The sequence below is a fragment of the Leucopleurus acutus genome (genome assembly GCF_964270905.1).
Source record: "Leucopleurus acutus genome assembly, chromosome: 16".
Taxonomy (NCBI): domain Eukaryota; kingdom Metazoa; phylum Chordata; class Mammalia; order Artiodactyla; family Delphinidae; genus Leucopleurus; species Leucopleurus acutus.
Genome location: NC_139158.1, coordinates 66,178,310 through 66,196,041, shown reverse-complemented (window position 1 = coordinate 66,196,041; position 17,732 = coordinate 66,178,310). Strand labels below are relative to the sequence as shown.

The 17,732-nt window shown below is 42.7% G+C and overlaps 1 protein-coding gene across 2 annotated transcripts in view; it reads right to left on the bottom strand.

Moving 5' to 3' along the window:
• CTNNBL1 (catenin beta like 1) overlaps positions 1-17,732 on the bottom strand; it is a 169,881-nt gene that overhangs the window by 31,395 nt on the left and 120,754 nt on the right. For both annotated transcript variants that reach the window (XM_082856362.1, XM_082856363.1), the window contains 2 exons: positions 2,996-3,093; positions 1,493-1,573 (listed from right to left, as the gene is read on the bottom strand). In XM_082856362.1, the coding sequence (XP_082712488.1) occupies positions 1,493-1,573; positions 2,996-3,093 (179 nt within the window). The remainder of the gene's footprint in view (positions 1-1,492; positions 1,574-2,995; positions 3,094-17,732) is intronic.

The following is a 17,732-nucleotide window of genomic DNA, read 5'->3' as shown; positions in this document are numbered from 1 at the left end:
ATACGGTTACCTATCTACTGGTATTCATAAATGAAGGTATAGTTTGTGAAAGGGAATGGGTGGCTTAGAAGGGCACAGACAACAAGGTCACTGTTTTCCCCAAGCTCTAGTCTCTCACCCTGGCCTGAGGCACAACTTGAGGGAAGATGCTAGTGTAATTCCCAATGTACACAGCTCTGCCTCATGGCTGGCCTGCCCCAACACAGATGGGAGGGGTGCTGAAGCAGGCTCTCCCACCAGTGAGGCTCAAAAGCCTCCAGTGTGTCTTTAAGGCAAGAAGAGTGAAAAGAAAATAGAGTGATATAGCAAATCCAGATCACGAAGGAAATGGGCTCTACTACAGACTTTGAAAAAAGCAAAAAAAGGATCATTGTGCAACATGACCATAGACTGAGGGTACTTCCCTGGTGGTGCAGTGGTTAAGAATCTGCCTGCCAATGCAGGGGACATGGGTTTGGTCCCTGGTCCGGGAAGATCCCACATGCCATAGAGCAACTAAGCCCGTGCACCACAACTACTGAGCCTGTGCTCTAGAGCCCACGAGCCACAACTACTGAGCCTGTGTGCCACAACTACTGAGCCCGAGCACCCTAGAGCCCACGTGCTGCAACTACTGAGCCCACGTGCTGCAACTACTGAAGCCCGTGCTCCTCCACAAGAGAAGCCACCGCAATGAGAAGCCCGCGCACCACAACGAAGAGTAGCCCCTGCTTGCCGCAACTAGAGAAAGCCCACACGCAGCAACAAAGACCCAACGCGGCCAAAAACAAAAAGAGAGAATACAAATCAGACATTAACCAATATGAAAACCTGCCCCGATTAAAGGGACAGATGAGAAATCAACTGAGGACAGAGATAGCAGAGAACAAAATAGAAGCAGATGAAAAATACAGGGGGTAGGATAACACCCTAGGTAAGTATGGCTTGTCGACAGAAAACATCTAGCAGGTTTCATCTCCCTCAGCAACCACCTCATCAGACAATGCGGCTCAGCCACTCTGACCTGGTTTGCAGGCCGTGCTGCAGAGCTTTGAGCTCCCTTCTCTAGGTCTCCAGGTTTCATCTGCAAATGCGGGAACTGTATTCAATGACCTCACAGTTTCCTTCCAGTGCCTCCCTATGACTACAGAAGCCAGCAAGTGTGTGTGCCAAGACACACTCTGCCACTGTGGTACCAAGTCACAGCACTGTGCTTTGGTCAGATTTTCGAAGAGAAGCTCTTATCAAGGGTACTTGTGCTACCACCCAGACTCCCAGGTCAGACCGGGATCAATTGTACACATCCATCCTCTTCAGGGACTTCACTCCTGTAAAAAGGGCAGTTATAACCACTGGCGGACTGTCATCTGCTCAGCTCTTACGACATGTTAGGTGGCACACAAAGGTAGATGGCACCTTTGCCCTTGCCTGTCCTGTGGGGAGATACGAGGTGCACAAGGGACCCAATGGAGTGCAAGTCAATAGCTGGCAAAAGACAGGCAGGGATACGTACGTGTTTTTCCCCTTCAATCTTCTTGTCGGCCACCTGCATTGCATCCAGATATTTAAAATGCAATTCCATCAGCCTGTCAACCTGAAAGAGAGATACTTCACAGGCATGAGTGAGAAAGAAAGAGTATACCAAGGCAAGAGAACACGGGAGCTCCTATTCGTCTTACTGTCACTCCCCACAAAGGGAGAGCCACTCTACCACTTCTCACTCTGGATATGAGCTTTGCTGTGGAACACATCAGGAAGGGATCAAACGGCTCGGGCAGAACAAAGCAAACACTTAGCATGGATGCAGTTTGAACACAGGCCATTCCCGAAGGACACTATGCATTCCCAGCCCTTCTAGGTCTCCCCTGAATTCATGTTGTTAAAAACAAACAAATAAATAAAAATTCAAGTCCCATCTTGCACAGAGAAGAAGCATGAAGTTACATACTTGATATTCACTTAGAACTATACAGAAATTTCTTTTTTCAAACTGAAACCTTTCATGTTCAGATTCTGCCCCAGAGCTGATCTTTTTTTAAAAACGGTCTAAGTAAAATCTCTTTAGTTGCTTTTCAGTCAGAAGAGAGTGCAAGAAAAACTCCTTCACAACTTAAAAAAAGCCCCTGACTTTTGCTTAGCAATAACCTAAAAATCAGTTTCAAACTTAGCAAAAGTCATGCTTCAAACATGGCCTGAGGAATACTGAGTGGGCTTGAAAGTTTCATTTTTTTCCCTAAGACTTCCAAAAGATTGAAGGAACACTGTGAAGCCAGCCTAAACTTCTAACCTCTCTTTTTACTGGGTTGGCACCACTATGGTTCTTGGCAACCTTGGTATTTACCCAGGAGCTTGTATTGATTAATAGTAGATGTTGCTTCAACACAGCATCAGACAGTCAGAAAGACTGTGCCCAAACCTTCCCTGGTTAACAATGATGACCCTAAGATCTTATATATTTCAGTTTACAAAGTATTCTCATATCCACTATTTCCTTAAACATTAGGAAAACCTGGTAAGGCAGGCAGGGAAGATAGAGAGCAGCCCTAATTTTAAAGATGAGGAAGCTGATGCACAGACATTAGATAATGTCACCAGGGTGACATGATTGCTAAGATGTTCTGTGTCCTAACCCAATGGCCTCTGCTTCTTCTTCTTTTTTCTTTTTTTGCAAACAACAATTGCACTTATTTGTATTACTTACATGGTAACAAATGGTTTCATTGCATATTAAGAATTTTTAAAGCACTGACCTAATCTTTTCCTCCTCATCTAAATGATCCATAATGGTACACTGTTGCGTACAGAAATGGTTTCAAAATATTAGGGGTCAAGGGTGATGCATTAGGAGATGAGAGGCAGAAAAACCTTTGAGATCCAAACCAATGGAACCCAGATGCTGGAGAAGATATTTTAGGGCAGGAACACTTAACCCAGCACTCCTCAGATCGCATCAGGGAGATAGTGATTCTATTCCCGCTGGTCCCAGTCCCATCTTTACAGTCCAACAAGCACCCACCTTCTCACTGTCATTTTCAGTGAATTTATTCAGAAGCCGGGTCCGCTGCTGCCCTCTCAGGTTCCGCAGGAGGGAAGCCAGGATCGAACAGACATGCTCTGTGTTGGGAAGGAGAAAAGAGAACATGCTGTGATCAGAGCAGTAATTATTACCTCTCTTCAAGCCTGGTCTGGTTCTATTGAAGGAGGAATAAGTAGGTCTTCCCTGACTGCTGCTATTGCTTAATAAGACAAGAACCTAAATTGTGTCAATGGAAAACTGAACTGATTTTCACATACGGTGCAAGAAACATATTCAAAAGGGATTATATCCCCAAAGACAACTTGAGTAAGTGAATCAAAACTAAGTTAGAATTTCTGTTCTGCCTATAATTAATTGAGTTTTATTGTCTGCAACAGAACCTCAAACTAATCCCCCCCTTTACAGAAATAACCGGTAAATAGAGTATGAATACTAACCATGAGGTGAGCACATAACGAACAAATAAGACCTGTTCTACCATATTCTCAAATTACCTTATAACTTCCCCAGGTAAATATCTGAGAATTAAATGAGAAATACGAAAGGGTCCCAGTGCTATCACTTACATCCTGGTGCACCTAAAATCCCTACCTCAAGTTTAAAGACAGCAGGACAGTAAGGACTTCAAAAGGATACCAATGTTTTTTCAGTCCACATAACCTACAGGCTTCTATTATGAGATACTATTCTTCTAGCCAGGGAAGAAAAGGGTAATTGAAGGGTATATCATAGGCTTCAGCTGTAAAGAGGTTCTTTTCTTTAAAAAGGATTTTTAAAAACCAAGGATAATGACGTCGTAAAGGAGATGGCAGAGTAAAGTTTGTTTTGAAATAAAATGCTCACAGTGTGGGCAACAAATATTCTGTTTGAAAACTGACTGAACATCTTCATATGCCAAAGTTTGAGTTCTCAAAAAGTCATTTTCCTCACTTATATCAGAGAAGCATTCCTCACTACCTCATCTCCCCAATCTCTTAATGCTAGAGTTATTCAGTCTTTAGACTCTATTTCTACCTCCTACTCCTCCTTCTATCTACTTTCACCTCCCTGGGGATCTCATCTAGCCCCACAGCTTTAAAGACCATTTACGTGCTGACAACTCCCAAACTTGTGTCTATAGGCCAGTCCTGTTTTCTGAACACAGGCTCATGAATTCACCTGTCTACCTGCTCTCTCCACTTGGTTGCCTAGCAGGACTGAACATGGTTTTGGAACCAAGCTCCTGACCTCCCTCCTCAGGCCTGTCCCCAGTCTGTTCCACTGAGTTAATGGCAACCAGGTCCTCCAGTTTCTCAAGCCAAAAACAGTGGCGATATCCTTGATTCTCTTCTCTCTCACATGTCCCACAGAAATCTCGTCAGTTGTAGTTTCAAATTACACCCAGGACTCCATGTCTTCTTACTGCTACCCCCACTGCCATTACACTGGTCCACAGCACCATCACCTCTTGCTTGGAATACTCAGCAGCCTGCTTGTGGGGCTCTCTGCTTCCACCCTTGCCGGCTTTGGCCTGATCTCCATAGAGCAGTCAGAATGATCCTTTAGGTTAAAACCTAAGTCAGACCCTATCATTCTTCTGTGTAAAACCCTCTAATGGCTCCCCACTCACTCAGACTAAATGCTGTTTCTAACGTCAGACAGGCTTCTGCCCTGGGGCCTCTGTACTTACTGTTTTCCTTGCCTGAGATGCTCCTCACCAGACTATCTGCATGGCTCAATCTTCAAATCTAGCTTTACTCAACTGTCATCTTCTCAATGAGGCTTTTTCTTGACCACACTATTTAAAAATGCAGTGCTCCAACACCACCGATTTCCAAGTCTTAACTGCTTTATTTTTCTCTTCAGCATGCATTATCTTCTAAAATACTGTATAATTAATTATTTGTTTTGTTCACTGCCACCCTTCAATTAGAATATAAGCTCCTTGAAGGAAGGGATTTTAGTCTGCTTCGTTCATTGGTATATCCCTGGTCCCACAACAATGTCTAGCACATAGTAGGTGCTTTAGAAATACCTGCTGAATAAATGGGAAGAAAGCAGGCTCTCAATACAAGTTTTTGGTGGTGGTGGTGGTGGTGGGACCAGACAAACAAATCACTCTTGAACTCTGGGTATTTTTCAAATGCCTTTGAATAGCTTTCACCTTTTGTATATAGTGCCTATCCCAAGTTCAGAGTAATAGCACCCTTGCATTGGTAATATGCTCTCAAACCATCAGTTACAAAACGGTCCTTAAAGATATTTTGCATTTGGGAGTAAGTGGATGACTTTTTCTTAGGGAGCCATCAGTTTGAATAAAATATCTCTAGTCAGTAGATTCACTTTTTTAAGTATAAACTTTTTCTTAAAATATGCTGTGGAGAGAGGTATTATGCCTTCTCAAGACCCCAAGTTCTCCCCAATATCTTTCTTCTAACTTCCGATGTAAAGCTGGGATTGAGCTGGTATAGGCTCCACCCTGATAAAAGGAAGGGGCACGGAACAGGAGTAGGGTGAGATGAGGGCAGAAAGTGGCGCGTGGACAGCATAGGACCTGTCTTCACGGGAAGGCAAAAACCATCATGAACCTAGGGTAAGGAACCAAGACAGCTCAGCTCAGGGTGACAAAGTATAATAAGAAGGGACGTCTTTGGAGGCTCACATCAGGCAAAAACAACAAAAAAAACCAAACTTCTGTGTATGTCAAGGAGAGAAGATTAGAGGAAGGAAGAGTGGGGGACATAATCAGTTCTGCAATCTTGGGCCAAGCAACTGGATGTGGCTCTGATCTCTTCAAGCTGGTGAACAGGCCATAAAAAAATGCAGTGAATTTTAACAAGCTTAGTTTTGAAACTTTGAAATTACTCAGCATGACAACTGCTAACAACTTCCATGTATATATATGACAATCTGACAACCATAGAGGAAGAAAAAAAAAATCAGCCAGAGAGTTCTCATAGATTATCTAGGCCAAATCTCTTATTGTACCTATAGAAAAATCAAGGCCCGGAGAGAAGTGACTTGTCCACACAGCTAATTGGTGAAAGAGGTAGAACCCAAATTTCAGATTACTCACTCAATCATTCACTGACCACTTACCTCTGTGCCTGGCAAGCACTTGGTTATCAGGGCCTCCAAACAACATAGTATCCCTAACCTTAAGGAGCTCTGTGTTTAGTGGGGAAAACAAAACAATAATTACAGTGCAGTGTGACAAGTTCCATCACTGAGGTAGGCAGAGGGGATCTGGGGAGCACAGACAAGGTATAGCTGACCTAGAGGAATTCCCACTGGAGCTAACAAACAACTGAAAATCTTAAAACAAAACAAAACTAAAAAGCCATGGCTTACAACTAGATAGAGAAGATAGAGCACTCCAGGCAGAAGGAACAATATATGCAAAGGCCGGTTTGGATGGCGTATCACATACACATGCAGGAGGAGAGGCCAGTCAGGTGGGGAAAGGCTGGAGAAAAAAGCGACAAGGTTCCACCAATGAATTTTAAGCTGTAGACAGATAAGACTAGATATGAGTTTAGACCAATCCTTGGCTGCTAGATTCCTTTTAGAGATCAAGATAATGTTTCTCTTTCCTGATAAATTTTTTGTGCTTTTTACCTGAGTTACCTCTTTGCCTTGGCTGTTAAGAAGCTCAAAGGTGAGTCCATGCTCAACCACAGGAGTCAATTTCTTTTACTACTTTATTATTGACTCTCTCCATCCTCCACCAATGGATTTTAAAATAAAAGGAATGGATGCATATGGTAAAAACCAAACTATACAAAAAGATATGAATATCCTCAACAAATATTTATTGAGCACGTACTAATATTTTTCTTTTCCCATACTCCTCTCACTACCCTGTTCATCTCTCCCAAAGGACAAAAAACTACTAGTATCTTGTGTACACCTACAGGAGGGGAAAAAAATATATATACACATACATACACACATGTATGTATATATACATACATGTGTGTAAATATACACACACATATATTCTCTACTATATTTTTCCATATCAGCACATACTTTTTTTTTAATGGCTGTCAGGAATTCCACTGAACTTATTTATCATAATTTAACTAATGCCCCAGTCATGGATATTAGGTGGGTTCCAGTTTTGGGTTGTTTGTTGTTTTTGCTATTAGAAACAATGCTGCAATGAACGTCCATGTACACGTATTCTGGCACGTATACCTTTATTTCTGGCATGGATACACTTTTGCACATATATTCTTATGGCAAATTCCTAGAAGTGGAAGTGGTGAGTCAAAAGCTATTGACATATAAAATGTTGAAAGACAATGACAAATTGTCTTCCAAGAAGGTTGTACCAATTAACTTCCACTCTCAGTATGTGTATGTGTGTGTATCTATGTGTTTTGTACATACAAAAAGCTTTGATGATTACCTTTTACATGTGGGAAGCATGTAACTTAGTAGGAAAAGCTTACATTTTGGAGTCAGACAACATAGGTTCAAATCTAAGCTCCTACCACTTGCTTAAGGGCATGTCCTTAAGTAAATTAACCAGAATGTGCTGGGAAATACCTACATGCACATACACATATATCATACATACACACTGAGAGTGGAAGTATAATTTTACATACATAGTGTAAAAGAATACCTGTTTTCCCATATCCTCACTCAGATTGGATATTATCCAACTTAGAAATTATGACAACCTTGTAGGTGAAAAATGGGATCTTCTTTCGATTAGCATGTTCTTATTTTTATTATGAATAAGGTCAAACACCTTTTCTGATGTTTACTGACCATTTGTATTGCTCTCTGTGTGAACTGCCCGGCCTTATCCTTTGCCCATTTTGATTTCTATGAGCTCTTTGTAAATTAAGAATATTACCCTTTTGTCTTCTACACTGCAAATATTTCCCCCAGTTTGACATCTGTCTTTTGACAAATTCTTACTCAAAGCTAAGATTTAGTATCACCACATTGTTTTGCTGTAAGTGGCTTCAAATTCCGGTATGAAAGTAAGCAGGGTACAATAATAACTGTCACCAATTTATTGTGTATCAATAACAGTAGGCTTGAGTCTGTACACGATTTTCTCATTGAATCTTCACTACTAAGCTATGCAAAAGGTACTATTCTCATTTCTGATTTATTATGCAGAATCCAAGTGTCACAGAGGTTAATCAATTTACTTAGTAGGTCATGTCCTTGAGAGAGTGGTGGGAACTTAGGTTTGAACCCATGTTGTCTGGCTCCAAAATGGAAGCTTTTCCTGCTAGGTTACAGGCTCCCACATATAAAAGGTAACCATCAAAGCTTTTAAAGAAGAAACTTTTATGATAAAAGAGATCAGAAACTAAACCATGTAAAACCTGAAAATGTGCTTCATGGGGGGGCTCACTGTGTCCAAAAGACAGGCACTATGTAAATGTGGATTAACAAAAAAGTCAATAGTTTTAACGAGAGGAAAGTGAAGCGAAAGGCCATATGGAGGTAAGACATGAATAACACCCTTCTTTTCTCTCTTACTGAATTACCCTTTCCAGAAGCAATTTCTAGCAGAGTCCAAATAAAGAAGTGACTTTGAGTTCTGGGCAGTTCCACAAATACTAAACAAAAACTTCTCAATAATTCTCCCACTTAATCTTCCTGATTAAAATGGATGAGGAGTTGCAAGAGAATGTTCTTTTATTTTTTTGGGGGGGTGGGGGGGCCACGCTGCGCGGCTTGCGCAATCTTAGTTCCCCGACCAAGGATTGAACCCAGGCCCTGGCAGTGAGAGCGCAGAGTCCTAACCACTGGACCGTCAGGGAATTCCCAAGAGAACGTTCTTTATATACCTCAACAAGATGGGATGTGGGGTGCTGGTGGCACAGAGAGAGTGTCAGGAGCTGTAATTTTCAAAGAGGAAAATATAATATAGAGGAAAATCATTTTTTCTGGAACTAGATCATATTAGCATGTATTTCCACAGCTCATCCCAGCCTGGAACAGGAGATACCTTGATCAATTGCAGTGGTATACTAAGAACAAATGACATATACCTATTAGTTTGGGATTTTAAGTAAAGGACAGGTTGTCATAGGCAGACCTGAATCTGCCTATATTCTTTGCATCTCTCTCTCTGGGTGCTGTGGCTGGTCGTAGGTCACTGGTGCCTGCCAGATAGGAAAACACTTCATTCACCCTAAGTTTTGCGCATACACATGAGTGCACACACACATACACACACACACACACACACACACGCTTTCATTAGCCACTAATAAATGTAGCTTCCCTAGGAACAGATTTCAGCCCAAGGTGGTGTCAATTTCTCACGCACCAAGGAGATGGGGAGAGCTACTGGCACAGAGAGCAGGGGAGATAACAGGTTTATCTGCTGGCCAACACCGCTCAGCTGCTCTGTCATTTCGACAGGATAAAATGGACATGAAGGATGGCTATGGAGCTGTCAATATAGACAGGGTGGATGTGGTGGCCCCACTGCAGAGAACAACCTCTAAGGCAGGACCCAGGAAGAGCAGAACATACGCACGCATGCGCACACACATTAAAGGAATCCACAAGGCGCAGGGAGGGGAAGGTCACGCAAATCTACACTTTGAAGTCACTAGGTAAGGAGGCAGGGGTCTTAGTGGAGAATTAGAGAGCCAGTATTGAAACTGTGTGCCAGTGTGAGTCCTTTCCTGCTGGGTGCCTTGCTCAACAGTCAGACAACTGACTGCCTCAGACACTAATTAGTGAAACTGCCCAGAGGAGTGGTTCTGGCCCATTCTTCCCCCAGCTCAAATCCCTTCAGGGCCTCTCCAGAGTGATTAGCAATGGGTTAGACCCCCCTGGATATATGCAATGGGGGCTAAAAGTTTGAATCTCTAGGGTCAATCAGAATTCTGTAATTTTCAGAGCTGAAAGGAGAATCAGAAATCTTTGTTTCAACTCCTGAGATTTCGAGTGTAGAAACAAAAGCCCTGATAAAGGATGTGATTTGCTGCTTCCAGTCAAAAGTACCTTTCTAGGCCACTGAAATCTAGATCTGCAATTTGTCCCCCCACTCCTTATTTTTTCCTTCTTAAAATCATGACAAACACTTTTGAGAATCTGATGAACCCTTATGCATGCTATTCCCTCCCGTATATATAGATACAAATGCCACATTTCCATGAAGTTTCAGAGCGTTCCCATCTCTTAGGGATGGCCAAGATCTAGTATACCCAGATCAGAGATCTTTCCAGAATGGCACAACCAGACTGTGGCAATCACTCTAACCAGCCTCCTGCAGTATGTGCCACTTTTGTAAAGAATGAGATGGAAGTGCATTTCCCATCCTCATCCTTAAAAAAGTATGGTCCAAATCCCAATAGGCTGACGTCACCTCTCTCTGTGAGGAGAGTTATTCATCCAGACGGGCCTATAAACAACTAGGCCCATCAGTGTCCTACTGCTGAGAGGTACACTGAGAGGACTAACTCCAGGGACCTCTCCAGAAACGCTAAGTGAATTAATTGATTATGTGGGGCTTCAGGATCAGACAGACTTGGATTCAAATCTTGCCTCTGACACTCACTAGCTGGTTAAACTAAACCACTGGCATACTGTTTAATCTCTGAGCCTCAGTTCTCTTATTTGTAAAATGCAGCTGTCCCTTCTATTAAATCCATTGTATCAAATGAGATATGTACACAGTAGGCACTCAACAGACATTAGTTTGAGATCTGCTGCATTGAAAAAGAGCATCACAAGAGATTCTCTCACTGAGGCACCTGCCAGAGATCACCACCTCACTCCTTCTGCACTGCATCCTGATCACATGTTGGCAACTGAACATGTTTCAGTCGGCCTGGGCTATTCTAACTAGCCCCTGCTGAGATAAATAGGAACTTAGATGGCTTGACTTTCTCAGCTGGTAGGGCTATTTTCTACAACTCGAGATTTGTTCTAACTCTAAAATGGAACAAGGCCAACTTCACTCAGAATCTTTAATCCCACAATAAATTAAAATAAAGACCTTATGTGTGGTTGCCTATAAAGCCAAATAATACAAGATTCTGGGAGACCTGCAAACAGCCCTGAGGTGGGCAGTGGCTATTTATCAGTAAGCCGAAGGACACAGCACATCTAAGCAGAGATGGTCCTTGCCTTTTGATCTTGCTGCAAGAACTGAAAACACAACACATGATCTGCAGAGGAAATGAAAAAGACACTCTCCTTTATGAGTTTTATAACCACAGGACAAGTAATTACAGGGCTGGTACATACACCAGCCATTCCTTTACTCAAACTTCTGAGTACCTACTGTGTGCCAGGCAATGTACTAAGTACTGGGACCGTAGAGATGAAAGAAGATGGCCCACTCTAGAGAAGCTCATCCTCATCATCTTATGGGCAAGGCTGGAGGTGTTACACTGGCAAGTAAATGTCTGTGAGCTCACAACCCCAAGTTTTCTATGGCAAAGCTGGTAGGCAGAAGCTAGAATTTTGGGTTCTAGGAGCACATTTAATTCTTGAAGCACATATTTGGACCACATTCTCGAATCCTGGGACAAATGGACTACTATTTATATTAGCAAGTCTCCCAAGGTGAGGACTGGGGTGGAGGTAGGGAACAGAGGGAAGAAGGTGACAAGGTGCACAGTAATAATCCCCAAATGTGACTTCCTCATCCTTCTGTGCTTCTGGATTTCAGAAGTGTCCCACTTGCATCTCTGTTGGAGTTTTGGTCCCATGAGGCAGGGGAAGATTATATTTACCAGAAAGGAAAAGGAGGCATTAACCAGCTGAGCTGGGCCACAGGACTATCTTTGGGACAGGAACTGACACTGATTGATTCATTTATTCATAAGATAGAATCCTACAACATATAAGATACAGTGTTTGGGGACTGAGACAATCAGACAATCCTGCCCGCTAGGTGACTGAGGTATACTATGTCTAAAATTACTTGACAGAAAGTGATAGTGAATGGGGAAGGGGCAGAAACTACTAATGAGGCAAATACTCTTCCAGTGAGGATATCTGGGAAGGCTGGTAGGCAAGATGGCCCTTGAGCGGAGCCTTGAAGAACAGAAGCAGGTAAGAGAAGAGCCTCGGCAGGAGAAGGGGCAATGGGAACAACATTATTCCAAACAGATGGACAAGCGTGAAGCAAAGGCATTAAGTTGAAACGTACAGGGTACAGACAATGAACTGGGAGGAGACCAGGGTGGTGGGAGGGAAGGGGGACAAAAGGTGATTAGGTTGGAAAGGTGGGGAAGGGGTACAGATAATGGATAAATGTACATGCTGGACTATGGAAAGTGGACCCTAACCAACACCCCAATGGCCTGGCATTTAAATACTGGCCCAGCATGGCTCATTGGGGAATGAATTCAGGGCTGATCTGCCCACCCAGCTTCAGAGCCTGCACCTCCTTCCAGCAGCCCAAATGGTTAAGAAAGATATGGGTCAGCCAGAGTTCTATTCTTAGGATGGAAATGGTCCCTGTACTTCAACCAGCAGGCCCATGTCATGGCAAGATCTTGCAGGGCCACTTTAAAATTCAAGGCCATGCTGAAGAGCTGCCTTTGTTTAAGGCCATTAGCTCTTTTGTTTTAATGAAATCACACAGAAGTGATCTTCCCTCATTTCTAAAATGAAAGCCATCTCTGTTTTATTGCTGAACCTTGCTGCCCACCTCCCCCTGAGCTCCCCCAGATGGAGAGACATCCTGCTTTCTGGTAAGACTCTAGATGCAAACGGGATGTTTAAAATACCCTAATTAGATCGATCTTGACTTCAGCACTGGTGTGTTGGAATACAGATTAATCTGTTCCATGCCTGGCACTGGCAGCTGACGCAGCAGGAGGCCCTGTCAAATAAAGCCATAACATCACACTGCTCTGCCTTTATTATTATTTTTTCCCTTTTTACATTTCATTATAATGGACATCTGCCTAGCAGGGGATGTGGTAACCCAAGAAGAGTCATGCATGTGCACTCAGCCACTCCAGGTGAATATTGATGCAAGTCAAACACTCTTTTCAAGACAGATGGATCTGTGTTAAGCATCTATATATAGTCCCTTTTAACACATACACAAAATACATATATTCCTATTCTTCACAAACATTTACTGAACTCTGGCAGGCACTGGGCTAGAGACTGGGGACATAAAGAGGCAAAATTTATTGTAAACCTATTATGTGCCTATGTGTGCTCTGCATGTATTACTTTATTTAATTCTCACAACAATCCTCTGAACCGTGTTTATTATCCTCCCCATTTTACAGATAAGAGACTAGAGACTCAGCTAGGAAAAGAACTTTGCCTCCCAGGGTTTCACAGCTAATTAGAAAGTAACCTCATTAGTTCCACTATAATAAAACTTGATTATTTTCCTCAAGAGTTAAAAAATACCCAATAAGCATATTAAAAAAGCATTCAGCCTCAGTAGTAATACAAATAAAATCATGAGATAGTTTCATTTGATAAAAGTTTTCAAAATACCTGACGCCTGGAAGGCTGTGGGGAGCTCCCATAAACTCTCCTACACTGCTGGCCCTATGAGTACTGATGACGCAGTACTGAAACTGCTTTTGCTATGTGAACCTCCCCAACAGATGGTAAGCTCCTCCAAGGCATGGTCCATCTTATTCACTGACACACCTCAGTGTCTAGCCTTGTGCCAGACATTCAACTAATACTGAATTTGACATCCTAACTAAACAGCGTGGTAAGCGAGATGTGAACTTGGAATACAAATGATGAGACTCCTGAAGGCCATTTTTCCAAAAAGTAGTTTTTAGTATGTTTGTTGTTTGCAATTTTGAATGCATTTTCCATTGAAACAGGCCCACTGAAACCCATTTAACCTGAAATACAGCCAAAATTAATTCAGTATTCTCATTTTTCAGTTGCAGTGAGATTCTACAAAGTGTCTAAGCATCTACTGGGTACAAAGCAATATGACAGGTGTTGCTTTTTAAAAATTTAGTTCCACTTCCCCATGGAATTTCTTTCCTTCCTTTCAGAGTTCCAGTAGCACTATGGATTTAAGAAAGTGTTTAAGTGCTAGCTTAACTAATTTACGGATTTGAATCTGTGGGAAAATGGGCCTTACAGCAAGAAAGGGCTATGTATGCCCAAGAAATGCTTCTTTCTGCTACACAATTATCCTCCAAGAACTCAGAGTGAAACAAAAACAAAAACAGAGGGATGTGGCATCTAATTCTCCCAACTCAGGGCTTGAGCTGAAAGCATGAAGTTCCCTAGAAGTCTAATGTTCATATATCAGGGAAGGCCCATATCTTAGATGGGCTGAAGAAGAGGTCCATGGAACTCTAAGTGTCTGCCACGTGCGTACGCAACTGTCTCCTTGGAAAATGATTCCAATCTGTAGTTTTCTATGGCTCCTACAAGGTGCTTTGTCAGTGAAACCAACCCTATCACTCCAGCAGAGGCAGTGTGGATTGGGGAATGATACTGGTTCTGGGGAGTACCACTCTGAGATGGCCTAGACAAGCTCTGCCCAAGAAAGGTGTTCTATACCAAGTGGCAGCATCCTGACTGGTAGAGACTGCCAGCTACCTACCCAATTTCTCTTCTTATTTCTTACTAATAGAACCTATATTTACTTGGTAATATGCCCAGCTTAAAAAACCAAACAATAACAAACAAACCACCACTTCCCTTATAGCTAGGTATGACTGTGTGACTAACTTTGGGTCAAGACTTAAGATGAACTGGTATTTGGGACTTCCAGGAACGGCCATGACCCCTTTTGCCCTGCTCCCTTCCCCTTTTGCTCTTCTATGGATTCGAATGTAGACATAGTAACTAAAACTCTAGGAACCATCTAAGACCATGAGGCAATCCTGAAAATGGAAGCCAGGCATTTTATAGGTGCCTGGGGCACATTAACAAGCAAGCAAACATCCCTGGCCCTGTGATAAGGAAGAGAATGACAGAAGGAAGCTGGGCTCGGGCTGACACTGTGAAAGTGCCAGTCCAGTCCTGCTGACCTCTGGGCCGACTTTACATGAGACAGAAATAAACCTCAATGTGTTCTATTTTGTTTAAACCACTGTGATTTCGAGTCTCTGTTACTAGCAACCAACTGCAATTCCTAACTGATATACTAATTCAGTAAGTTCTTTTCCAGGAAGTCCAAAGACAGACTGCATCCTGAGAGTCAGGTATTTACCCCAAGAAAGCTGAGTGTGCAGTCTTACTCATTTTTGGAACCAGCCACACATCCCAGTGGGGAAAATCCTAGAACCAGGAGTAACTGCTGGTGAAAGGTACATTCCCCTCTTTTCATCTGTCTTGAAGGATCTCCTCAGGACACTTTTCCATTATATTCTGGAGAACCTGGCTGGAAGGACTGATACAACTTTTTTTTTTTTTTTAATTAAAAAAGTTAACCCTCATCCTTGTAATGGCAGAAACGCATGCCTGGAGTTTCAGCACCTTTGTTTCCTCTCTGCATTCCCAGCAATACTCACATAAGCAGTACTCACACCCAGCAGTATTTTGAAGAACTGGTATGAGACGGCTCAGATGCGTGGTTTCTGACTCACCAGCCTGAGTCCTTTAGTGAGCCCCCCTGATGAAGCCACCTGAATGTCAGGTGTGGCTGGTTAGAGTTTACTTTCCTTTAGCACATCACTTAGGAGTATTTCATCTAAATTAAACTGACTCTGTGGCCTAGAAGCTCTTTCAGGTTTAAAAGGTAAATTATACAGTTACCACTCCTCTCCCCACCCACGCCCTACAAAAAACATTAAAAAATCTTTAGATCCTAAAATGAGACAATCACTATGAGTATTTGTAATGTGGCTTTTATTTTTTTAAAGAGTCCTTTTCAATGGTTAGCTTACTGTATTCTCAAATAAGCCTAAAAAGGTTAGGAAAGCACAGCAGAACCCTGTCATAACATGGATTTGGATATACTTGAGGTTAAACCTAAGTGCCAGAATTCTCCCACATTCTCCCCTTCCTCAGTGATTTCTTCGCTATTCCAATTTCCCACTTTCCAAGTATCAACCTGCCTTGGCTCAGGAGAGCTGATCATCACAGCCCCAAAGCAAGGGAGGTATTTTCACACTCCTCTGAAAGCCATCCCTGGATGCCTGCTTCAGATCAGAAATTCAGTTTAGGGGGAACAAAAAAGAAAGAAAGAAAAACCTGTTTCCAGGGCCTTCAGGGAATGATCTAAACCTACCTCTGCACGACTTTCATCTTATTCACCAGTCCTGCCTTTGCACTCTTCAAACAGCCACCGCTCCAACTCCTATTCTTCCCACATTTAGCAGTAAAGTGCTCTTTTAAGCTGCTGCAGCCTCACCAACTGTTGGGCTCCACACACTCTTCCTCCAGACTCCAGGGCTTCGCTGATTTCCAGAGAAACCAGAAAAACCTGCTCGCAGACCCAAGGTGGCCTTATGTTCATTTTCTTGAAGTCTGACTTCTTAACCCTTTTTCCATCAGCCAGTAATACAGCAGTGAAAGTACAGAAAGAATTTCAGTGCTGCACTAACACAGTTCTTTCATTTCCATTGTGAGACTAACGAACTAAACCATTCTATAATCTTGCACACACAAAAACTACCGGGAAAACACGCAGTCATCTCTGCGAACTTGCTTCAGGATCATATTCTAACACGTATTAGACTCATAATAGGGAGGAGATAAAGGAACCTGGCTAATCCTAAAAAACGCACGGCATCTGGGAAGACAGAGTCCATATTGTGTTTTACGAACAAGATATAATCAACAATTAGCAGATATATGGAGTACTTTGCCATCATCATTTTCTCACAAGCTAATTTTTCCATATACTCAGTGCAACCATTTTACAGTTGTACAAATAAAGAACTAAGGGTCTGAGAGATTTACGTGCCTTTCCCGACGGGTCTTCCTCCCTCCTTCCCTCCCTCCCTTCCTTCCTTTCTTCCTTCCTTCCCTCCCTTCCTTCCTTTCTCTCTCTCTCTCTCTTCTTTTTTGCCTGCTCAGCTTGTGGGATCTCAGTTCCCGAACCAGGGACTTAACCCGGGCCACGGCAGTGAAACCCGAAGTCCTAACCACTAGGCCACAAGGGAACTCCCCAATGGGTCTTTCTTAAGAGGAAAAAAACCATTTATTAGTGTTACATGCCAGGTTACTGGGCTAGGTGCTTCACATACTCTTTCTCATTCTATGTTCATGACCACACTTGGAGTGAACTATTCTCCCCATTTTACAGATGAGAAAAAGTAAGGCCCAGAGAGGTTGTATGTTTTATCCAAGTTCTCAGAGCTAGTAAGAGCCAGAGGCTGATCTGACCAGTTTTCACTCCACTGCCCCAAATCTGCCTTTTTAGTGGTAAACTAAATTTACTAGCACCCAAATTTCTGGGGTACTTCTTAGAAAACTGAGCTGTAAAAAATAAGCAGGGAGCCCATTTTGAACATAGCTATAAATTGAATGTCAATGTCGCTTGCTTTATACAAAGCAGATGGTTTCTGGAAAAAACTGACTTTGAAGTAATTTCTCTGAAACAAATCCTACTTGTTTACCACTGTGGAATCCAAGATGCATTCCCAAAGAAAGAATTCCCCAGCCTGCTTCATCATCACTGTCCCTGCTGGCAGTGGTATCCCAGAACTCCCCTCAGCCTGGCTTCGTGCTTTCCCTTGCTCAGTGAGACACCCCCACGAGGACTACAGGATGTCTTCCTGCTCCTGGAAAGCCTCTGACCTCACCCTGGTAGCTCCTGGAAACTGTGTGTAAGATAGTA